We start from the raw sequence: 25734 nt of genomic DNA, 5'->3' as shown, positions 1-25734 counted from the left end.
GTGTTTAAAAACAAACATGGCATCATCGTGGTGTAAACTTTAATCTCAGGATGTTGGGCGCACTGCTCCTTTCTGCCACCAACTCTACCTGTTTCAGGGATTGTATCCATGGTTCTATTCAAAGTTCTCCAAAGATAATATAATATTCTAGGAATTCACCTAATAATTTCCTTTTAGCAGCTAGTGGTGGTAATCTGAGAGCCCGTGTCCGATGAAAGCACAGGAAGTAAGGAGAGGCACTTCCTGGTCTGCTTACGACCTCTGCATTCATTCTCCAAGCAAACAGTAGGTTTAAATAAATTCCAACCTAGCCGAGAGACCTGGTTTTGTCTTTAGTTGTTACAAACTTGTACTGGTATTTTAGGTTTAGAAATAGTATGTCTCATAATGGAACAAGTATTTCCACTAATTAACCCCCAGGACAGTGGTAAAGCACCTATATGGCCCAGGTTATTGAGCAAAGGTCAAATTTAGTATCTGTTCAAAAGAAAACAAAATTTTTGTTCACCAGGTCACTGTGGTGCACACTTGTGATCCCAGCACTTGAGAGGCGAGGGCAGGACCACCAGGAGTTCAAGTCCATCCTCAGCCACGTAGGTGCTATGGTGACTTTGACGTCAGCTGGGCTATATGAGATCCTGTCTTAAAACAGAAACTCCGGTTCGTGTATAAAGAGATAAACTCTAGTGTATTTTCGCCTAGAGAGTTTATATTCTAAGGACAACAAGGCAGCTAAGTCCACACCAGCTGTTTTATATGGAAGTCGAAAGGATGTTCAGTTAGCACTAGATCATCAGTAGGAGCTCACCTATCCAACCGTCCATGTAAAGCAGACTGGACTCATGAGGGCACGGGAGGGTATGTGTACTGTCCTCCACGCCCCATTTCCAGGCTTCCTTCTGCATCTACCATTTATAAGGCCTCGCCAGGCACTCAGCTGAGGAATGGGGAACACACAGCTTCTGGAGCAGCTGTTTTTACCCTGTGGGTTCTGACCCCCTTTGGAAAACTTCTAGCTCCAAAAAATATTTACATTATGATTCCTAACAGTAGCAAAATTATAGTTATGAGGTATTAATGAAAATGATTTTATGGTTGGGTATCAATACAACACAAGGAACTGTATTAAAGGGTCTCAGCATTAGGAAGGGTGAGAGCCACTAACCTGGAGCTTACAGACTATTTTAACGCATCACCGGGTCCTGGCTTCAGTATCAGAGGCAATGGTACTTTCTAATAGCTAATTAGGCAGTAGGATCTAATACACACCAAATCCCCTTTCACCATTTACAGTTCTGTGGTTGCTTCTCTAGATGTTTGAGGAATACCACTAACCCCCCACTTAACCACAAAAATCATACAAGTCACATCATGAACAGGAGTTCTAATTAGTGTCCACACACACCCACACCCACACAAGCTGCCCCAGGGGCCTGCACATTAAAGCTCTTACCACACAATGACAACACAGGTTGGTATCCTTCTTGGCCACTAACTTCCTGAATAATGTACACAGGTCTCCCCGTCTGGAGCTCATAGAGCACGCTGACGGAGAAGTGACTGGGCCAGCGGGGACTGCCAGGGCTTTTGCCTTTTAAAGGGCCAGCATGGGCCAGTTGCAACACAAACCTTTAGTCCCAGCAGTTAGTCCAGCCTGGTCTACATAGCTAGTTCCAGGCCAGCAGGGGCTGCACAGTGAGACCCTACATGAAAACTAATGTGTCAGGTGCCATTGCAGAAGCTGGGGGAATACAGTACTCTCAACCGTCTTGACTAAAGATGTCTTTTATAATACTGGAAACATGAACATGTCAAAAATATAGGAACCAGCTTTGTGAAAAGCATTGTTGTTTCAATTGTTTAGTGTTAATGGCCTACAGAGGTAAGTCAGGTGGGGGCTGGGGAGATGGTTCAGTGGGGGGAAGGGCTTCCTGCCCAAGCATGAGAACTAGAGTTCTAGTCCCAGTACCCACGTGGAAGTCGGGCATAGTGCTGCATGCCTGTAATCTCAGTGCTGGGAAGGAGGGTGGGAGACACGGGAAGCCTAAGGCGTAGGCGGCCAACAGAGCTCAGAGGCAAACTCTAGATTCAGGGAGAGACCCTGCCTCAAAAGCCAAGATAGAACAGAGATAGAGGGATGCATTCAAAGCTGACCTCTGGCTCCACACGGGCATGCACAGGCAAGCACAACTCACAGACATGCGAAAACACACTTTAAGAATTGCCTTGGTCCCGGTGTCTGTTCACAGCAATGGAGACCCCAACTAAAACACCCTTTTCCCAATAATGGCAGTTGGAAGAAGAAAGTTTGCTCTTAAGATGGAACTTATCAGATGACTTCTACTAAGAGTCACATTAAGGCTCATGATGTGTAAGTGAAACAAAATCAAACAACAAAACAAACCACTGCTACAGTTATCAACTGTTGCGATAGAATTGTTTCTGCAGTATCTGTCAAGAATATATGTTGCTTGGGGCTAGGGAGATGGCTCAGCAGTTAATAGCAACTGTTGCTTTTGCAGAGAACCCGGGTTCAATTCCCAGTTCTCACACAATAGCTTATCCACAGCTTCAGCACCAGGGGGTCTGACACCCTCTTTTGACAGCTATGGACACCAGGCATACACATGGTGCACACGCAAAACACTCATAGACATTTTAAGAATTGAAAAAAAAAACACATTGTAGCCTGAAACAACTATGAAAAATAGTGGATTCTGGCACTGGAGAGACGGCTCAGCCGTCAAGAGCACTGACTGCTCTTCCAAAGGACCCAGGTTCACCTCCAGTACTCACATGACAGCTTACAAGTGTCTGTAACTCCAAGATCGGACACCTTCACACTGACAGACATGGAGGCAAAACACCAATGCACATAAAATAAAAATAAATTATAAAAAATAGGACTCTGCTTATGAGAATTTTCCAAATTCTGTTGATTTTAAACTTAAGTTCATTTTTCTCTACTAAGCAGACTTTACAATCCCTAAGGAAAATAAAGTCTGTTGAATAAATGAGTAAGGTGTTGGGGAAGGTCTAGCCCAAGGGCCTAAGCTCCTGCTATGCTTTCTCTGTCAAGAACAGACCATTCTCTCTTCACTCCTTGTTTTAACTGGATACTTTGCTGCCTATTTAGAGATGCTGGTTGTCTCCATCTGCATAATGAACCCATCTTGACATCTGAGTCTTAATAAAGATGTTGAGAGGTGCTGGGACCTTTAAGGGTTAATTAAACTATAAGAGCTCTAACCTCATGACTAGAGTAATATCTTCAAGAGTCTGGATTAAGACTTGGGGGCAGAGTGCCTTGTTCTATAATGCAATGGTTCTGAGCCTTCCTAAGGCTGCGACCCTTTAATACAGTTCTTCGTGCTGTGGTGACCCCCAATTATTATATTGTTGCTACTTTATAACTGTATTTTATAATACTGTTATGAATCATAGTGTAAATATTCTGTTTTCTGATGGTCTTAGGCAACTCCTGTGAAAGGGTCATTTGACCCCAGGTTTAGAAACACTGTGAAGAAGCAGGAGAGCCCTGGGTATTTTGTTTCTTCCTCGTGTACTATTATGTAATACTGAGCTGCTGCTGCCCTGCTCAGAGCATCCAGAACTTGGAATTAATTGAACATTTTTTTCTTACAAAGTGCCCAGCCACAAGCACATTTCGTTATAACCATACAAGACAGACTGAGGTGAGACTCTAAGCTGTCTGGAACCTACTATTAGCCAACAGGAAGGAGGCAAGAGTGACCTTTGTAATTCAAAGCGTTTTGTTGTCAACTTCTGCCCCCTTTCCTCCTCTGGATGGAATCAGTGGTAAGTACAAGGCTGACTGGCTCTCTGGATTGCCTGTGTGTCAGCTCACCTGTGGATGTCTTTCCTTGAGGTCCCCGGTCCCCTCCTATGACAGCTTCCTCTGCACAGCTCTGGGTATAGGACTTCTTTCCCTGATGAGCCCCACCAAGAGTCTTCTACCCACTAAGGACTTATTAAAACACCCTTTAAAAAAACCCCACATTCATGTAATTAAGTAACATTTATTTTACATAAAACAATTTTCAAAGAATACATTTAAAAACCATCTAGATACTGATTTGATAGCATTACAAAAGAATTGAGAGGCACAATTGAAGTATTCAAATAAATGGTGAGGGTGAAGGTGGGGGGGTCCATACCCGCTGTCCACCGTGTTTCCGGTGACCCCTCATACAGGAGCCTTCCCATGAGGCAGTAGTGCACTTTGAGTAAATTGAATAAATCACATAAAATATATACTTTTATACAGAAAGTGTTATTGTATCATCACTTTCAATTACTTATAAAAACTTCATTTTTGAATTGCACAAAAGTTCTCTTTAAAACTGATAATTCCCAGAAGACAGGGCTTAGAACTATATGTCTAAATAATCCGTTACAAATTAATTAGATATCTATTTCTCCACAGATAGAAAACAATCTATGAAGAATTACATCATTTAAGTGGGACATTTAAAATTTCTTTTCATAGGAAAATAGGTTTATACATTTGTCCCTGGTCAGCTAAACTTTCTCCCCCTACTTTAAAACAGGCTGTTCAGAACTTTTTGGTGGAGTACCCGTGCCACAGTACTGTGTGTGTGTGTGTGTGTGTGTGTGTGTATCCTGTTAGTCCATCCTGTCTACCCCTCTGCTGCAGTATCCAATTATCAAAAAGGCACGTGGCTACATTCTTCAGAACAGTTTTGGTCTTTTAAAAAAAATAATCACACGTTTATAAGCCGTGATTTCGATCATGTTTTTAAAACAAAAATACTGGACAAATTCATTTCTTAGAGAACCCACGGGTCCCTCGGCAGACAGCGTGTCACTTCCCGTAGAACTTCTTGTTGAGCAGGAATATGAGAAGGTTCACGTTCACTTTCACTTTGTCGAACATTTTCATCACGGCCACGCCTTCATACTGCATCTGAAGTAAGTCCTGGGACCGGAGGGAAGGACAGGGAAGGGCGGCATCTCAGTGTGATGTCATTGTTAAAAAAAAAAAGCGGACTAGAAGAATCAACGATGACATAGCCCGGGATGATCCAGTAACCCCACCGTGGCTTCTAAAGCATCAGCTTGCCAACACAGGTGAGTTAGGACTTGGAGCCCTGTGCCGTGGGCCTGGGGACTTGTGATGTGGTGGTTCTGGGGTAAGAGCTGCATTTTAACAAGGTTGTAAGTGGCAGTGAGGGGTGCTGTGGTCAGGACACACTTAAGAGAATTACTGCCCTGCGTGGAAGAAACTGACTGAATGACAGGGAGAGCTGCGGTTATAATTTGGGGGTACAGAGCTAGTTCGTGTGTGAGAGATTTTGGGTTTGAGTCTCAGCACTGGAAAAAAAAACTGCATGAAAGAAAATTATTATTCATTTGATACCAACACAATTTTCATTTCAGTCTTACAATTAAAAAAATGTGTGTATGTGTGTGTGTGTGTGTGTGTGTGTCCATGCATGTCCATAGAGGACAGCTTGTGAAGTAGATTCTCTCCTTCCACCTCTGAGTTCCAGGAATTGAACCCAGGCTGTGGGGCTTTTGCAGCCCTGTTTGTTGCATTCTGTGTAACACAGAGAGAGCCATGCTGGCCTTCGTATACAATCCCAGCTCACCTGAATATTGAGTTGCACCTTTTCCATCTCAACACCAAGGAATTTGGATCTGACGTCAAAGATGCCCATGTCCTCAGTGGCTATGATATCGAACATTACATTCTTAAACCTGTTGAAGAGCAATAGTCAGACATGTGCAATCACAAGTAACCAGTTAAAGAAGAAAGAAACTAACACTTAGGACCAGTGAGCAGACTAGTGTGGCGATCCCAAGGCAGCCAGGCACCCTGCATCATCTTCCACTGCTGGCATCTGAACTGGATGAGTTTTGTTTTGTTTTGTTTTTTTTAAATTACAAAGGAACTAGCAGGCGTGATCCTTGGACATTGACTTATACTGCAGTTGGGATAGCACTGTTCATTAGGTAATAATCTTTACAGAAACTTCATGAGACAAAGTGGTTATGTTCTCAGAGCCTGTAGAATCAGATGTTGTGGGTCAGGTCCTGGAAGGAGGAGGGAGTCAGAGAGAAGGCCAAGGCCAAAGGACGACTTCTCTTGAGACAGAGGAGGACAGGAGGGACATGCATGAGGCTCATGGTCCCCTGCAAAGGCACAGCATGGTGTGCCTGCATGCATGGTGTGCCTGCGTGCATGGTGTGCCTGTGTGCATGGTGTGCTTGCATGCCTGGTGTGCCTGCATGCATGGTGTGCCTGCTGGGGTCATGTACCACCATTTCTGTTGCTCCTTCCACCTTGAATTCAAACACTGCCAGCTTTGTTGGAGGTGGTTCTGACGAGGGGCTCTCACAGCAAACACTGTTTAGTAACTGTAGGTAAGCACCAAGATCGAAAAGGCAGCCTTTCATGCCTACTGCTCTGACTCAGTTCTTTTGAAGGAACCAAGAGAGCCCCTTGGATCCATACACTGGAGAAACCTTAGGACACATAACTTCTGGTTACACACCCTTCCTAGGACTGATCACACCCAGTGCCTGATGCTGAAGGTCGGGCGGTGGAGTGGGGTGCTGTGGGGGTAAGACTAGTGATGTGCAATCTAGGCTAAGCCTCGCTAGAACAAACCGACCCTCCAACTCCCCCCAACCTCTGAGGAATGCTTAGTCAGTGTGTGTGTGTGTGTGTGTGAATGTGTGTGAGTGGTGGGCAGGTGTGTTCTCAGTAGATGCTGGCCCCTACTTACTGGTTGGTCTGAAGGTCATCGATGCCCAACAAAACCCCTTTGTCGTGTAGCTTTGCCGCCGTGTACCTCACTGGCTTCACTCTCTTCGTTCCCTTGGGTTCTGCTTTTCCATCCAGTTTAATCGATCTCCGAGAATTTCTGAGCAAAAGAGAAGAGATGACCTGTTGTCAAGATGTTCTGGACAGGCAGTGCAGCAACCATGCCCACAGTGACCCCACTGTTCATGGGAGAGTGGGGCGGGGTTGTACTGATCTACAATAGAAGGTGACAATCCTCCCCATGCTCTGGAATCACTACCCAAGTGGATTTCCTAAGTGACTGAAGTTGGTGTTGAAAATAAAAAGCATGCTGTATTCTCAGTCATGCTGAACTAGGTGTCTGCCATAAGTCTCTGTAAGTAGCCCTGGAAATTACATGAACTTTCTGTTCCAAAGTGAAGCCATTAATAAAACTAATTTATTCCTGTTTCAAATATACACTTTATACATATTATGTTCCAAACATACACTTTAAACATCAGTTTGTATTTTCTGAAATGAGCATTTCCATGGTGCTTTGAAATCAACTCATTCCTTTGCTATAAGTGATTTTCATTTAGCTTTCATAGCAACACCAAAGAAGATGGCATTCTCAATCCCATGTTAAACACGAGAAAATCAGGAGAGCCTCAGAACCCACATTAGGACGACAGAGTTCATGGCTTAAGGTTGCTGTAATGCCCTGGGCAGCCAAAACACTAGGGATCATTTTTGACTGAAAGTTTGCTTGATTGATTTCTTCTTGGGTAGAGTGTTAAAAAAAGACTTGCCCAGCCTTCAAGCAAATGAATGAAGATCGGCCCCAAGTTGGGCAATGAGCAGACTATCTCTTTTCTTCAGACTTCCTATGAGTAATACTATTGATTTTTCCCACACAGTATCATTTCCTACTGTTTTTTATGCAGACAAAGGTTATCTGGAAACATTGTATCACACACTTAAATGGGTAATTAAACTTTAATCAGCATCGACCCAGTCTAGTGATAAGAATAATTATCAGCAAAGAGGTGTTACTGGATCATTATATTGTATATATAAAAAAATCTATAATTTGTATACTAATGGATATGAGAGAGAGCTGCCAAAATTTGGCCTATTGTGTCAGTAATGACTTTAAAAACCATCAACAGGGAATTTTAAATCATTAAAATTTAGATAATTAAGTTGTTCTTGCAATTAGCAAATAAATACCTAATTATCTAACACTATCAGGCAAACAAAATCCTGTTCATCATAAACATCCTCAAGTCAAGTAAACATATAGGTGCTGAATAGTTTTATGTCAAGTTGACTCATCTAAAGTCATTTGAGACCTTAAAGTCATTTTAAAGCCAATCTAGGAAACCTCCCTCAATAGAGAAAACACCTCCATAAGATCAGCAGTAATTAAGAAAAGCCTTAGGACATTTTCTTAATTAGTAATCAATGGAGGGTGGGGGAGGGGGCAGCGCAATCCCTAGGCTGGTGGTCCTGGGTTCTATAAGCAAGCAGGCTGAACAAGCCATGAGGAGCAAGCCAGTGGGCAGCACTCCTGTGTTCTTGGCTTCAGTTCCTGCCTCCAGCTTCCTACTTGAGTTCCCTCACTGATGGACTGTGTGATTAGCACTTGCAAGCCAATAAAACCCTTTTCTGCTGTGGTCATGGTCTTTATCAGTAATAGAGAACAATCTAAAACAGTTCCAAACCAACGCAGGCCACCGCCAGTACCGCAGTCTCCCCAGACAAAGCACAGCACTGTGAATGGACACAAAGGAGCTCTGAACTCACTTTCTTTTCAGGTTGTCTACACACGTCTTGATGTAGGTGTCGTAATAATTAATTTGATCTTCATAGAATGCTGCCTTCTTATTAAGTGCGTTCAGGGTCTGCTGAAGTTTCGACAGCTCAGCTTTTCGAAGCTTGCGGTGGATTCTTTGATTTCGAATATCCTGGAACAAGTAAAGGCTATAATGACTGGCTGAAGCGAGCCTGCTTCTCGTTGCTTCTAAAGATTGATACTTTAGAAGAAGAAAAGGCAGGCAGCAGGCCAGTGTGTATACCTACTGATTATAGTTTATCTCAGGCACCTGCCTCATTATATATATTAACACAACACAACGCAATACACTGTTATCATTTTCTGCTTCAGAACTGGAAAACGTCCAAGTTTTATTTTAAGAGGGTCACTAAAGTTTATTTCCACCCCCCTCAGAGAGGGAAGTGGGCTGGGGAGATGGATCTGTCAGTAAAGTGCTTTCCCGAGGACTTGAGTTCGGATCCCTAAGACTCACAGAAAAGCTCGGCATGGTGGGGTGTGTGCCTAGCTCCGGAGCTTGGGGCCGGGAGACCTGGGGGGCTCATTGGCTAGACAGGTAGTTAGCTGAAACTACTGTGAGACTCAGGCTCCGGAGAGACACTAGTCTCTTTCTTTCCTTTCCTTCCTTCCTTCCTTTCTTTCTTTTTCTTCTTTCCTTCTTTTTCTTCTTTCCTTTCTTTCTTTCTTTCTCTTTTTTTTCTTTCTCTTTCTTTCTTTCTTTCTTTCTTTCTTCCTTTTTCTTTCTTTCTTTCCTTTCCTTTCCTTCCTTCCTTCCTTTCCTTTCCTTCCTTCCTTCCTTTCCTTTCCTTCCTTCCTTCCTTTCCTTCCTTCCTTCCTTCCTTTCCTTCCTTCCTTCCTTCCTTCCTTCCTTCCTTCCTTCCTTCCTTCCTTCCTTCCTTTCTCTCCTCTCTCTCTTCCTCTCTCTCTCTCTCTCTCTCTCTCTCTCTCTCTCTCTTTTCAAGACAGGGTTTCTCTGTATAGCCCTGGCTGTCCTGGAACTCACTCTGTAGACCAGGCTGGCCTCGAACTCAGAAATCCGCCTGCCTCTGCCTCCCAAGTGCTGGGATTACAGGGGTGTGCCACCACCGCCCGGCTTGAGACTAGTCTCAAAAATAAGATAGCAAGCTATGAAGAATGGCCCCAGTATTAACCAAGTTTTCATCAATTTACTCAGAGAAGAGTACATACACACACACACACACACACACTTCACAGATACATATAAACATGTATTTTATAGCCACACCCCCCAAGTTGAGAATCACCAAATAGTTTAAGAAAAAAGAAAAGCTTTTAAAAAGGCACAAAAGGCTGGGACTTGGCTCAGTGGGTACAGCGTTTGCTTAACAGCATGCATGAAGCCCTGGGTCCGATAAATTAGTCATGATGGTGCACACCCACCCACCCGCCCGCGCCAGCACTCGGGAGGCCTGAGCAAATGGTTCAGAGTGTTCCTGGAGGAGATGACAAACTAGAGAGCAACAGGGAATGCAGGAGACTCCACCACCAAGTCAGTAAAAGAAAAAGGAAGACAGAGAACATTAGCTAGAGAAATGTGCTCTCTTCAGACTGCTTTGAACTTTCCTCTTTGAAGAATATTTTAGGGGCTGGAGAGATGGCTCCGCAGATAAGAGCACTGACTGCTCTTCTAAAGGTCCTGAGTTCAAATCCCAGCATCTACATGGTGGCTCACAACCATCTGTAACGAGATCTGATGCTCTCTTTTGGAGTATCTGAAGACAACTACAGTGTACTTACATATAATAATAAATAAATCTTAAAAAAGATTATTTTAAGCCAAATAAAGTTATTGTTTACATAAGTATCTCACTTTATCGATGGCTCTTATGACTTGAGAAGATTGAAAACTGAAAACTCACAATTGGCTTAAGTCTCTGTTTCTATGGCGCCACACTGAATTTGAACAAAAGAACTAAAAATACATGGGAAAAACAAAACTGTCTTCGTAATGAGCATATTTAGTCTTTTATCACTTCCTAAGCAATATAGGGTAACACATATTTACACTTAGATTGTATTTGGACTTTTAAGCATCTACGAACTATATGGGATATGACTTAGAGTATAGGAAGGGACAGCATGATGGCACACTCTTGCTGGTCCCAGCCACTTCAGAGGTGGAGACAGGAAGACGGCTTGAGCCCGTGGGGTGAGTCAGTCTTGGCAGCATGGTGAGACACATTTCATTTTACGTTTTAGTAAAATACTCCCAGGAGGATGCGGATAGCTCACATGCAAACACTCCACATTTCATATAAGACCATCCATGTTTTCAACTGGACTCCTAAACCTAGTTCCCTCTAGATAGCAAGAAATGACTATACTTAAGATTTAAATAGAATTCCTAGAATACAGTTTTTTTTTTTTTTTTTGTCTTCCTGCTCATAGATTATGAGAGTTGTGTTAAAATTAAACTTGCAGAACTAGGTTTAAAAAGTCATTCAGGAAGGGCCAGGGAGATTTCTCAGTAGGTAAAAGCTCTTATCACGCAAGCCCAGTGACTTACGTTCAAGGCCCAGAACCCACGTAAAAACTGAGATGTGGCGGCATGCAGCTGTAATTGCTGCAGCGTTCCTTCTGTGGGATGGGAGCTGGAAAAGGGAGTTGGTTGGAAGCTCATGGGCCAGCTGGCTGGGAGGACTCTGCGCAGCAGACAAGAGAAACTCTGCCTCAAAAAAGGTAGGGGTTGTGAACTCCCAAAGGTGGTCCTCTGACCTCCATACATACATACATACACTGTGGTACATATGTGCTGACACTGGTACTCAGACACACACACACACACACACACACACACACACACACTCTCTTTTTAAATAAAATTTTTAAAAAATCCAGTAAACTATGAGAACACTTCACTTGAGAATGGTGTTTGTTTCACACTAGGTTTCCTTTGTGGACAGATTAAAACCAATTGTTTCAGGAATTCAGGGGCATATTCCCCAACACTTTCTGAAATATAACTTTACTACTAAACAGAGCCTTCTCAACTACAGCAAACAGATCTGAGTTCTATATCTCATATTCTCAAAGAAAACTATTCTTCATTTACGCTTTGAAAAGAAAGGATGGCTTCTTTAGATTACTCTGGGCAGGAGAAATAACCCTTCTGTAAAGTGACCATAATTTTCTACCAAAAAATCAGACTGTGCATTTCCTCCAGGGGAGGACAAAGAAGATGTTCCTCTAATTATTTAACTGCCTTCAAGCTCAGACCCACATGAATGTGTATATTTGAATCAAAAGAACGAGCCGTCCTTTTTACCCAAATATGTCCTTCCTTATCCTCAGTAAACAGATCTCAACCACTTCCTGCTTCCTTGCACACAGTTGAGATCACTTTCCCAGGAAATTCTCAAGCACAGAAAAACGTGCCATGCGAAACAGAAACAGGCCTTTAAGTCTGAGCTGGGGTAAGGCTCAAGTGCTTCAAAGCAAACTCTCAGGGACATGCAGTTAGCATCTCAATAGCAGCTCTGAAGAGCAATTGGGACTTTATGACAATTAACAGTGAGGAAAACAATATTTCCCAAAGTGTCATAAAATAAGCAAGCAAGCAAGCAAGCAAGCAAAAAACCAAGTAGCATGGCTTAAAGTTGTACCAGCACTGCTTGTCACACCCCCATCGTGTTTACCCTGGTGTGTTTGAACTCTCCTCCTGGCCTGGGGGAGTTGTATCTATTCCTTATAGAAGTCACAAACGAAACCTTTAAAAGTTCTTAACACTAAGGAAAACAGGAACCCCGCATGTTCCCACGAGTCCCATGTCATTTCCCAGAATTCCCCGCATGTGCCAGCAAAGGTCTACGTGAAAAAGGAAGAAAGATATTCCCAGACACCTTGGCGATCTCGTTGAGAATGTCTTGGTATTTGTTTTTGGATGACACGTGTCCAGTCTGCTCCAGCGTCCGTAGATTCCTCTGGATCTTCCTCTTCTTTTGCTCAAGAGGCAGGCACGCATCCTCGATCACAGCCTGGCTCTGCTTCCCTTCCTCCGGGCTCCTGGAGTCTACGACCGCACGGCTCTCCATGTCTTTGGCGTGTTCTAGTTCCTAAAAAGAGAACATCATGCTACTTTTCCTCCAGTCCCTCCATGTCCCAAATATGAGGTCTAAAGATTGGCACTTTGATGTGCTCTTTATGGTTTTGAAGGAAACTCTGGAAGAAAAATCATTTCCATTTAAAAAACTAAACAAAAAATAAGCAACAGCAAACAAATGAACAAACACAAACAACAAAAACCAAAATTAAACAAGATGTAATACTGGACTGAATTTAGCTAAAGTTCAAAGGTTCTGTTTTCTTGCCAAGGTGACAAACCGCCTTAGTAGAACCATTACTTTGTAATTCCCTGGATGAGGAACCTCAATTTCAGGGTAGCCCAGTTGAGAAAATTAAAAGTACATTTTGTATTAATGGGCTCTGAGAATCCGCTGAGGTCTCATAAACCAGCCTCACTGACAGAGATTCGTAAGTCATTTAACAGCAAGGCAGCCAGAGCGCTTCCTTCTTATCCCAGAATCCCTCTGTCGCAGTAAACGCGGCAGAGTTCCTTTGAACCACAGGGTAAAGATATTCCTACAGATGATAGCTCCTAAGTGCATGGTGTGCACACAAATGAATGCTAACCAGCCAGTCTGTCCAAGACAGTAATACAAGGAGATTGGTGGTGTTCTATTTCACTGTACAGCAACCGACACCACAGATCAATTCTATGGCATGATTGTTATAGAGTAATAGGGCTTCAAGGCCCAGAAATGACTTACTGGGTCAGCAGTAAACAATAAAACTTAATCTAATATACTTGATCTGTGTGAGGAGTTACTGCATCATTTAGCATGTTCCTAACCTCTGTCTCATTTAGTTTTGCTTGTGAATTAGAAATTACTTAACAGGTAAGGCAGCTAAAGCCCAGAAAGATTTCTAAGTGGTCACAGTCACAAGGTAGGAGACATGAAAGCATACAAGAGGCCAGGTGTCTGTGTATGATCTGTCTTTAACTTACACTACATCTGGGAAATATTGAAACAATCAGAGCGAAACAAACAAACAACAACAAAAAACAACAAAAAACAAATCCAGATTGCTTAAAACCATTCATACATTTTCACACATAAGATGGCTTGAAGTTTTGATTTTTTTTTTTTAAAATTAAATCTGGAGACAGAATGATTTCTCGGAAGCCCATTACATTAAGAAGAACAGGAACTTTATGAGCATAACCCATTAAGAAAAATTAGACAATTCTGTTAAGTGGATTAGGAAGTGGCAATTATTGGCACTAAAATAATAACACAGGATTAATTGATTTATTTCAGAATGAACTGAGTAATTTTTTTCCTTCTGTTGTTGTTGAGACAGCCCAGTCTGGCCTTGAACTTCTGAGCCATCTGTCTAGTGCTGGTATTACAGACACCTTGCCAACTTTCTTTCTTTTCGTTCTTCTTTCTTTTCTTCCTTTCTCCCTACCTCTTTTCTGGTCTTTTTTTATTTTTTTCTTTTCCTCTCTCTCCTTCTTTCCTTCTTTCTTTTCTTTCTTTCTTCTTTCTTTCTTTCTTTCTTTCTTCCCTCCCTCCTTCCTTTCTTTTTCTTTCTTCCTTTTTCTTTCTTCCTTCCTTTTTTTCCTTTCTTTCTTCTTTCTTTCTTTCTTTCTTTCTTTCTTTCTTTCTTTCTTTCTTTCTTTCCTTCCTTCCTTCCTTCCTTCCTTCTTCCCTTCTTTCTTCCCTTCCTTCTCTTCCTTCCTTCCTTTCTTTCTTTCTTTCTCTTTCTTTCTTTTCTTTCTTTCTTTCTTTCTTTCTTTTCTTTCTTTCTTTCTTTCTTTCTTTCTTTCTTTCATCTTATTAATGTAGCTCTGGCTATTCTGGAACTCATTATATAGACCAGGCTAGCCTCAGACCACAGAAATCTGTCTGTCTCTGTTTCCCAAGTACAGGGATTGACAGCAATGTGCCACTCTGCCCAGTTGAATGATACATCTTCAAAGATGTTAGTAACGTTTTTAATCTCAGACTGTCATGAAACCTGAGTTGTTTGTGGCAATGTGGCAATGTAATGAACTATAGAAATGATCCCTGAAAGTAGAGTCTTGGCAATGTGGCACCGTAAAGGCACCAGGACACCATGGTCTTAGACTCTCACTTTGGATGCACTCAGAAAAAACTTTGATTGTGTGAGATATCTCTCTTCTAAGTTAGCAGAAACATAACAAGAATTTTGACATCCTATCAAACAGCACAATTTCTTCACTGATATGTCCAGCCATCTACTGAATGACACAGCCCATGGCTCGCATCCAGAGGCCCTGAAAGGTACAGAACTCTATTTCTAAAAAAATAACACCCAGGACACATTTGACAAAAAGCACCCTCCACTTCTCTCCCACTGATATTCCATGAGGGCTTGAGATATGAAGTCTGATGTCTACACTAAGGGACTTTAGACACATACGTTCCCCTATGCACAGTAAACATTTGGTGTGGATGCTAAGACCACCACCATCTCTCTATCAACTTATTATTGTGCATGTAAAGACAAGTCACCTGCTGCTCAGTTGCTGGGGTTTCTAAGATGTCAATGAGTGTGTTCCCTGGCTGGTTCCGGGTCACATCGATGATCAGCTTCTTGGTCCTTCCAAAGGAGAAAAGAGAGACAGATGTTCAGACAGCAGTTCTGATGCACAAAAATCTGCTTCTCTCATAGGAATACATTAAGCAGCTTCAATGATTCCCTAAAGTAAAGAGTTCTTGCTTAAAACGCCTAAGAGTCTGCAGATGCCAGATAAGCAGAGTCTGGGCTTTATGTGCTTAATGCAGTAAGATCAGTCTTAGAACTGTTACAAATATGTCATAAGGCTCCTGACGGCAGCAGGGACCCGTGCTGCAGACACGGCCCGCATGGCTGCTGTAAAGGACATGGGAAGGCCTGCCTAGCCGACTTCTGAGCCTGGGGATACATCCTAATTAAACTGCCTTGTTTGCTCCATCGAGAAAGGTGTAAGCCAGTGTGAAGGCCAGGGGAAGCAGAAGTCCCTGTGAGCTTGTGGAAGCCTCAGGCTTTGGTGAGCCCAGCAAAGGGACAGGGGTTCAACGACACAGGAGACTGGCAGATAGAGCCGTGTGTGTGTGTGTGTGTGTGTGTGTGTGTGTGTAGCTGAGACCAGGAGAGCTGTTCTAGACAAGTTCAGGGCTGGCAAACCACCCTGGAAGTGCTGAGCCATTCATTTCTCCACAGGTGCTCTTTAGCAACTAGCTGTCCCTTTTAATTAGGGATTGGGTTGTGTAATTACATCGGAGGTGGGGGCTGGGATACATCTCTGTAGAACATGTGTGAGGCCCTAAATACAAACCCTCATACTACAGAAGCCACACATCAACAAGACAAAACCCCCAAAGGGCAAACGTTCACATTTGATCATTGTTACCCGTGGTGGGAAGTCTATTATTTGAAAGAGGATCCCTCCCAAAACACAGAAACATCAACAGGAGCTGATGAGCCACACACAGGTCAGGCCTGCAGCTTGCCGGTCTCACAGTCTTGTTCCTCTACTGAATTTCAGTGCTGTTAAAGAGAATGACTTTCTTCCCTAACTACAGCAGGAAATGCTCGTGAAAAATGAAACTGGAAATGAAAACAGGTCCTATTCTGAAGCACAAGGTGGCTTTCTCCTGAATCAGTCCTGGTTAACCCCAGATGTGAGATTTTAGAACTGGGAGAAGGTCCAGGAAGTCATTTGCAAATGTGGCCTTTCTCATTTCCTATTCCTCTCACGCCTTCACAAGAAGAGCGGGCCTGACAGACACGGCTTCCTTTTCTCTCTTCTCCAGGGTCTCTAGAGAGCCATTTCCTCTAGCCCCGTGACCCTTGCCTGCTAGGGATTTTCAGGCTGTCTGAGAGTGCATAGCTAAAGACTCCAGAGAGTCAAACACGGGCACACAGCTAATTATAGCCCTGTGGGAGACGGCAGTGTCCCCGAGGTGGCCAGGCCTCAGGAAGCTGCTGTTCCATTCCCCCATACACACCCCGGCTTCCTCTAATCATCATCAGGAATGAACTAGACAGAGTTTTAGCCTCTAGCCCAGGCTGGTCCCAAATTTGTGATCCTAAATGTTTAGATCGCAGGCAAGTTCCCCCATGCCTGGCCTTTAGGCAGAAACCCTGAGTTGAAAACAAAACCTTTGGATAACTTTAAAAACTATCAACACTGAGTGATTCTTATTTGAAAGAACATTCTAGTAGCTATGTTATGTCATTTATACTGGCTTCCATCAGGACAGAAAACTATTTGCTCAGGAATTGCTGAAGGACAAATTGCACAAATAACTTTTTGTTGTTGTTGTTCTTGGAATTCTAGATGACGTCAGGCCTGTGGAATTCATTGCCAAAGTTCCTCTACCTTCACAGTCTATATCTAAGCTTCAAGCATAGGAATCTCAACTCCCCTCCTTACTATGTGTACAAGGACATTATGAATTGGCAGATCGAAGGCCACCTGGAGCTCCCCCACCCTCCCCCACAATTCCTGTTTCTTACATATGAGCTGCATGGGTCAATGCAAATTACATAATCCTTATAGGATTTCTCTGTTTTGCTTTGTTTTAATTTTTAAAATGGAAGCAATTTGACAGACAGACATCATTTAAAAAGCCCTTTGTGTTGGGGTCTGAGAGATGGTGAGGAGCGAACACGGCTGTAACCATGGGAACTACATTGCACAGGATGGCAGCCACTGGCCATCAGGGACCACCGAGCCCCAGGAACCTGGCTGGCCCAGGGGGACTGATGTGAATGCAGGACACACACTCTAAGTTTAAGACTTAGCTGGGGCACAGATGCACAATACCTCCTTAATAATCTCTTCCACTCATTTCTGTAAGAAATGAAAATGTTTTTGACACATTGAGTTAAATAGAACATAATTACTAGACAATTTCTGCTCCCAACCAAAACACACCGGCATATGAGGGTGGTGACAGGCCTGTCTGGGACCCTGATCCAACCATGGCATATGGCCTCCATCTATTGAAATGTCACACTACATTCTATAAATAGGAGCACCCATCATATGTCATGTTTTAAAATGTGTAGACAAACACTGGAAAAATGAAAAGACAAGAAATGATTTCACCTGATTCTTTCTAGAATGTGGCTTTTAGAACATTTAAGGCTCTACGTGTGGATCCTACTACAAAATATATATTTTTTGAAAGTACAACAGTCAAACATTCCATTCTTTGACTGTAACCTAGTAGTCTGAAGACCTAGTTAGTCACAGGACCTCAGCACAAAGAAGACATTGGAAGACAGCCCACCGTCTGAAGCACAGTTGGAGCAGTAAAGAACTCTGAGGCCTCCTGGGTAGACAAAGATCATCACACATCGCAGAAGGCAAGGCTGGCTGCACCTCCTACTGCCCCTACCTCCTGTTTGTGCTGTGGATGAAACACATTCTCTACCGCTGAGTCACAGCCCAAGTCACCATCCCCTCTTCTTCTAGCACCTTTGCAAGATAAAAGCCCCCAGGATCTTTACACCTTCAAAGAGTAGCATCTTCAGAGAGTTCACAGTTTGCCTCACAGTCAGTCGCCAACGACCTTCTGAAAAGGGCTTCCTCACTCAGTGCCAACCTAACTTTCTAGCTGTGTCTAGCCAGCGTATTGTATACTAGCCCGTAGTGTGTTCAACCATCTGTAAGACAGGCTCATGCAAACACGAAGAGGCCCTTCACTCTGGGAAAGAATTCCTGAAGAATAAAGCCATCTACCAGAGAGTTTACTCACCAGGCCTTGGCTGTGAACAAGATCACAGAGCAGGAGTAAAGACTCCTTGGCTTGGTCTTGCCACACATTTTTTTGGTTTTTTTTTTTTTTTTTTTTTTTTTCAGTGTGCCCAAGGTTGACAAGGAAGCCTGCTTGTGGAAGTTCAGAAACACTTGGTAGTGTTTGAAATGGCAGTGATAGCAGTACATATTTTTGGCAGTGGACCTCATACTTCACATCAGCCACCGAGGACTCCGGCCAGGGTAAACTGAAGGTGAAGGAATGTCTCTGGTAGGATAATGGCTATTCAAACTAAACCATGGGGAAGGAGAAAATTCTTAAGAGATGACAGCGTGAGCGATATCACCGCTAAGTAGGATTGGAAACCGCAAACACTGGCTCAAGGTCAACACATAGTTCTGTGAGCTGAATCGAGTTATAAGGTCACATATTTTGTGATGAATTGTGGGCTACAAGGAGAGAGATTTACAGCTGTATAATTTTTTATAATTTAGAGATGTGACGGTGTCACTGCCCTGCAATGGTTTTCATTCTTCTTTCTAGGGCTTCTGAGGCCCTGTGCCCTTAGGGATTGCAAAACTTAGAGTGTAGGTTCTGGAGGACTTAAAATTATCTAGATGTAAATCTCGATTCCAGTAACTGGTGTGTTGCCCAGGGAAAGGTTTCCATCTGTTTACATCTGTCTTGCCCTTACTGTTCTCATCCGTGAAATTCTGATGGTAGCCTCCATCCTCAGGAGGTTCCTGAGAGCACTGAAAGGATGCACACACATTCTCCCCCCCTCATCCCTCTCTCCCTTTCTCCTCCCCCTCCATCCTTCTCTTCTTTGAGTTGATTTTTCCTTTCTTATTAATGCCCTTTTCTATTTTAGTTATTTTACAATTTTGTGTATACAAGGGTTTTGCCTGCATGTATGTCTGTGCAATACATGCGTGCTTGGTGTCTTTGGAGTTTGAAGGAAGGCAGCAGACTTCTGAGATTACAGATGGTTGCGAGTTTCCATGTAGGTGCTGTGAGTCAAACCCAATTCCTCTGCAAGAGCAACAAGTGTTCTTAACTGCTGAGCCATCTCTTCAGCCCCAATGTCCTTTCCTATACACAACTGTATATAAGGGGCTGGAGAGATGGCTCAGTGGTTTGGAAGAGCGCTGCTCTTCCAAAGGTCCTGAGTTCAAATCCCAGCAACCACATGGTGGCTCACAACCATCTGCGAAGGGATCCGATGCCCTCTTCTCCTGTGTCTGAAGACAGCGACAGCATACTCATATAAAAAGCTAAATAAATTAAAAAAAATTGTATATAAATATAAGAGGCAAAATATACGTAAATCACAGATCTGCTAATAGGAATATATAAAGAATATTTTCAACCCAGGAATACCAACAACTTCATTTAAAACTAGGGTAAAGTATGTTTGGGTTTAGTACTGGGAACTGAGGGCTCTATGAATGTTGGCAATACTTAAAACGGGCAGGGCAGAATATCATCTGCAAAGGTGACACGCAACTGCTCTGCTCAGTGAGCACATGACTAATGAGAGGAATTACACAGCAAAGCGCAGCAAAGTGCTCCTCCACACCCACTGATGTGCTCAGTAATGAGAGAAGGAAAGGGGAGGTGATAAGAATGTAAAGTTTAGGGCTGGTGAGATGGCTCAGTGGTTAAGAGCACTGACTGTTCTCCCAAAGGTCCTGAGTTCAAATCCCAGCAACCACATGGTGGCTCACAACTCATCCGTAATGAGATCTGATGCCCTCTTCTGGGGTGTCTAAAGCTAAAGTGTACTTACATATAATAATAAATAAAATCTTAAAAAAAAAAGAATGTAAAGTTAAGAACCCTTGTAGTTTGTGGGGGAACATGACATGGCGTAACCACTGTGGAAAACATTTTGGTGGGCTACTAAAAACTATACACAGGATTACCATCGGAAACAGCAACTTCATGCCCAGGTATACAACCAAAAGAAAAGCAGTATTTAAACAAAAACGTTTACCCGAATGTATATATAACAACACTATTCACAAGATCTAAAAGGTAGACATAGACAACTCAAATGTCTATGAAGAGATGAATTAGTACACAAAGGTGTGTCTACCTCTTGACTATTATCCAGTGGAATATTATTCAGCCGTAAAATGCATGCCATAACGCGTCTTTAAGGCATTGCACAGGTAAGGGAAACCAGGCCCAGGGAAGCATACACTGTATGGTCCCACTATATGAAGTACCTGGAGTAGATAAGTTCATAGAGATAGCACACTCGTGGTTGGCAGGAGCCAAGGACGAAGCGTCACACTTGAGCAAACTAAAAGCAAGTATTCTGAAAATCAATAGTGTTGATGGTTGATTTATATTGTGACTGTCCTAAAATGTCACATACTGTGCACTTTTACAGGATTAGAGTAATATGTTTTATGCTACATGTGTCTCAAAGCCTCTGGCCAGCTCCATACAGCACAGCCATGGAAGGAGATACCGGGGGCTGGCAGAGTCTGTAGCACAGGCCCAGAGTGGGACAGGCAGCAGCACTTCCCAGACCCAACCCTTCCCAAGCACGCCTGACTTTTCTGGGTTTGTTTGTAAAATGTGAATTCCAAGAATGTGCTGAACTGTGGTAACTCCTGTCTCCAATCAGCGAACATGCATACACTGTTCAAATGATTTCATACTTAGGGTGACCTAAACCACAATTCCTATTCATCAGTGGAGACATTAAGGTTGACAGCACTGAGAAGATGGCATTCAAACAACAGACAGAACCAATTAAGAGGAAATTTCTTCCCATTACTTGTAAAGACAAAGCTTATGAGCTTTTGGGAGACTTGGTCTGATTCCATCTGCATGGTAGAACCCCACCATCTGCCTTTCCAGTTATCTGGATAATTGAGCATTGCTCAGAGGAAGTCAGGATGAATCCTTCTCGGTTTCTCCTCCAGGTCTGTCCTGAGCTGTCAGAAAGTTCAGCACAGACTTGGAGTCTCAATGGCACAGGGTTGCCCCTGGCCTTGTAAAGTCAGGGACTTGGCGCTGTCTCGCAGCTAAGCCTGTGCCCTGGGGCTGCGCTGTGCTCTCCACGGCCAGCTTCAAGCCCTGGAAGGCAGAGGTGGGGCTGGCCTCATGAGTGCTGGGCCCAGCCCCAAGCCAGCCATGGGGTTCTCAGGTGGATGAATCATGCCTTCCATGATTTGACAACAAAATAAACAGATGTCACCAAAGCAACACAGATCCCAACACGGCATGCCTAAGATGCTTGTGGCAGTTACATGAGGAGTTGAGTATCTGGTAAAAATCAAGAGAGACAGAATGCTTTCTGAGGCACATTAGCCGGGCTTTTGTCTCAAATGCAAAAACCAGCGGTTGGGACACAGAACTCAGAATGTGTGTGTGTGTGTGTGTGTGTGTGTGTGTGTATGTGTGTATATATGTGTGCGAGTGTGTGTGTGTACATATGCATGTGTATGTGTGCCTGTGTGTGTATGTGTACATATGCATGTGTGTGTGTGTGTATGTGTGTGTAATGTCATATTAATGTGCAGTTGGTCTGGACTAATGCTGCTTATATTCTGATGTTAATTTGGATCCCCTCAAATTGTTTGCCCAAGGGTCTGCATGTCCTGCATGTAAGACGTTGAGGGATCCTGCCCCCAGTTGGTTCTGATTGGTAAATAAAGTTGCCGGCAGCTAATGGCTGGGCAGAGCAGACAGAGGTAGGACTTTGAGGATTCCCAGGCTAGGGACAGAGGGAGAATGAGATCAGCCAGGCCAGGAGGAGGAAAAGCAGAGGAGAGACACCATGCCTGAGGAGAGTGCAGGGCAGAGAGGCATGGCAGCTATGTGAAGGAGCCAGGGAAGAGCAGTCCAAGAGGGCTGCCCGACTGGGTCCAGGTCAGCCAAGTTAGAATATAGGGTTTAGTAAGTAATAACTCAGGATTATCGATGGGCGGTGGATTAGCCATGTGGAGGTTAGCAAGTGGCCCAACCATTGAGCCATTTTAGGTATAACACAATATAAAGGCTAGGTGTGTGTCTTTCATTTGGGAATGAAGAACATTGGGACAGGTAGCGTGTAACATGCCGCTGGAATTTATTTAAATTATTTAACACTACATTAATGCATGCCTGTTCCTTCGAGCACCCTTCCTATCCTTTGGTCTCTGCCTCATCCCAGCATATAACTGCTCTATGTGCCCACATGCGTTTCTTTTGTTCATGTAAGGTCTCGAGTACCGTGCTGTTTGGGTGAGCACGAGCTTTTGATGTGTGCTGCTTTCATTGATAGCATCTGGTGGGGGAAATCTCCCTTTTCTACCCTTCCTGTCAGAGAATTATGGGGCACAGGCATGAGAAATACAGTACGTGTTTTTAAATGTGAATGTTTCATTGAAGTCTGTGAGGGCAAGAGGAGTAAGACCCTACAGCCGAAGGAACTGCATAGAACATGGTGTTGACCTAGGAGCTTCACCCCTACTGCATGCTCAGTGCTGGGAGGGGTCACACACGCCACCACAGGAGAGAAATAGTCATGCGCCTATTCTGCTGGGAACCCTGTGAGCTCTTGATAATACCTGGCCGGGCAACACATGCTCAGTGGTGAGATGACCTGAACATTGGGAGAGTAGCCAATGTTTAGTAGATTTATGGTCCACTCCACAAGATGGAGTCTAAATTTGGTAACATTGGACCAAGAACCTATGGCTAGACAGGTCCTAGATCCTAGGCAAGAGCCTACTACAGTTATTCTGCTAAAAGGACACAGTTATTGGACCAGCCTTCTAGTAACCTATCGTCACTGTAGATTGAAGCACCTCTCAACACTTATCAGAGAATCTTCTGTTTGTAGTAGATGATACTCAACACAGAGACCCACAGCTGACTGAAGCATAGAGAATAAGAGACTACAGAATGTTCAGCACCAAATGAAACACACAGCACTACCACCAAAGGCTCAGTGTGGTGGTCTGAATAGGTTTGGTGCCTACGTGCCTGAATGAATATGTATGAACGCATGGCCATAGGCAGTGGCACTATTAGTAGGTGTGGTCTTGTTAGAGCAGGTGCGGCCTTGGTGGAGAAAGTGTGCCACTGTGCGGGACAGGCTTTGACGTCTCTTTTACATGCTTGGGCTATGCCCAGTGTGGTACACAGTCTCTCTCCTTGCTGTCTGTGGGCCAAGATGTAGAAAACTCAGTTCTGTCTCTAGTACCCTCTCGGCCTGCATGCTGCCATGTTTCTTACCATACGATAAAGGACTAAACTTCTGAAACTATATGCCAGTCCCAATTAAGTGTTGTCTTTTATAAGAGCTGCCATGTTTATGGTGTCTCTTCACAGCCATAAAACCCGAACTAAGGCAGTCAGTGATCATTGTGAATAAGGAGATAGAAAGAGCATAAAAGCCAGCTGTAGCAGATGGCTGCACGGACACACGATCTTCCAGACAGAGCGGTGCACACAAACACACAGTGGAGGTCACAGTATGCATAAAGACCTGGGTAAGCCCGAGCCAGAAATTTCCGTTATGGAGAGGGTAGCTGGACATGAAGTTCCACCCTGAGCTGGGGAGCTGTCAGCCATTGTTCGTGGCTAGGAGAGGAAGGGTCAGTTTTGTTCTAAGATGTTCTGAGATGTCAATCACGCTCCTGGGGGAAGACCGCATAGTCCAGAATATTTGGGCAACACAAATTGGCCTTGATAGGAGGGAGGAAGAAAAGAACACAAAGTTGGGCAGGAAGAGAAGACAAGGACGGATCTGAGTAGAGAGGGGTGAGAGATTGAACATAATCAAGTATATTAAAGAACTAGTCAGCCAGGCAGTGGTGGAGCATGCCTGTAATCCCAGCACTTGGGAGGCAGAGGCAGGCAGATTTCTGAGTTCGAGGCCAGCCTGGTCTACAGAGTGAGTTCCAGGATAGCCAGGGCTACACAGAGAAACCCTGTCTCAAAAGAGAGAGAGAGAGAGAGAGAGAGAGAGAGAGAGAGAGAGAGAGAGAGAGAGAGAGAGAGAGAGAGAACGAGAGAGAACTAGTCAATGTTACCAAGCATACCCAGGATTAGTTTACTTAGAAATGAGAATAAACCCAGTCTGTCACATATATCCCCTTTAACCTCATTTTATACTAAAAACAAAATTGGGCTGGCAGTGTTTCCTTGTTAATCTTTCAACCGCTCAGAAACACAATCTCAAGTAAGTTGCTGAATCTGATTATGAATGACATGTAAAACGAAAAACCAAGGCTGACTTTGTAGGCTATTCTAATATTGAGTTCCCTCCTAAATGATCATCCGCTGGTTTGATGGATACATGCAATGTATTTCAATATTCACATACTTCTAAGTGAATTACGACCCACTTCTAAGTAATCCAGCCCCGCTTGCGCCTGCGCGGTTCAGGTCGTGCTGCTGCAGCCACGGACCATAGCCCCAGACTTACTTTATCATGAGGCTCCTGCCGTCGACGGCCTCGCCATCTTTGACGTCATACTTGCTTGTCAAGGAAAGGGAAATCTCAGTCTTTGAGAGCTGATTTAGGGTGTTTTCCTTGTTAGGGTCATTGGGGTCAACTGCTCCTTCCCCTGTAAGGAAAAAGAACAAAACAGTGTTATTTTTCCAGCTCGCTGTGGTGACTGCCTCACATGGCAAGATAAGGCTTCTAAGGAGCAGAACAGACTCAGGAATTAGATGGGAGATTTACAGGCCTCATAAAGTCTGCATATTCTAGGACATCTGGACTAGATTTTAAAGCATTTGATAAAGACCTTAAAATAATGTGGGGCATAAATATTCACAAAGAAGACATTTTAAAAAGGGAATCTTAAGTAAACGAACCCGTTAGAAAACAGGACTTTGTCATATTTGGACGGGTTCACTTTTCATGTTTCCTTTGTGAAACTGATTTAAATCCTTTACATTGTCTCTAAGGCTTATCTTCAACAGGAACAGATTGTTTTGTAACCCAAGATGCAAGAAATTATAGAATTTTAGGGAGGGGAGTTCTGGAGGGTTGAACCCTGGACCCTTGCACACGTTAAACATGTGCTTTCCCACGGAGCAACACCCTGGCCCTGCGTTAATGAGTTCTTATTGTGTCAGCAGGGGCAGAGGAGAATGAGTATCAGTTGCAGTTTCTTGCGTAGGGGGAAGAGCCCTCTTCTACCTTCCCTTCAGTATTGGGACCCTGTCTGGCTTGAACCTGTGCAGGCCCTGAGTATGCTGTCATGGTCTCTGTTCTTCATTGATCCCTGGGCCCTGAGGGGAGGGGTGTGAAGGAGACGTCCCACTTAGGCCGGAGTGCTTCAAAGTCTCTCTCTCTCTCTTTCTGCACATGGCCT

General features: G+C 43.7%; 1 protein-coding gene across 1 annotated transcript in view; it reads right to left on the bottom strand.

Annotated features, from left to right (window-relative positions):
* Positions 1–4024: 4024 nt before the first annotated feature.
* The window catches only part of Iqgap2 (IQ motif containing GTPase activating protein 2), a 276532-nt gene continuing 254822 nt past the window's right edge, over positions 4025–25734 (bottom strand). The window contains exons 30-36 of the mRNA XM_052159382.1: positions 24837–24978; positions 15167–15254; positions 12467–12679; positions 8579–8739; positions 6774–6911; positions 5634–5742; positions 4025–4960 (exon numbers count right to left, since the gene is read on the bottom strand). Coding sequence (XP_052015342.1) covers positions 4847–4960; positions 5634–5742; positions 6774–6911; positions 8579–8739; positions 12467–12679; positions 15167–15254; positions 24837–24978 — 965 coding nt within the window. The 3' untranslated portion in view covers positions 4025–4846. The remainder of the gene's footprint in view (positions 4961–5633; positions 5743–6773; positions 6912–8578; positions 8740–12466; positions 12680–15166; positions 15255–24836; positions 24979–25734) is intronic.

The sequence above is a fragment of the Apodemus sylvaticus genome, chromosome 16 (assembly GCF_947179515.1).
Source record: "Apodemus sylvaticus chromosome 16, mApoSyl1.1, whole genome shotgun sequence".
NCBI classification, from domain to species: Eukaryota; Metazoa; Chordata; class Mammalia; order Rodentia; family Muridae; genus Apodemus; species Apodemus sylvaticus.
This window is presented reverse-complemented; position numbering and strand designations above follow the sequence as displayed.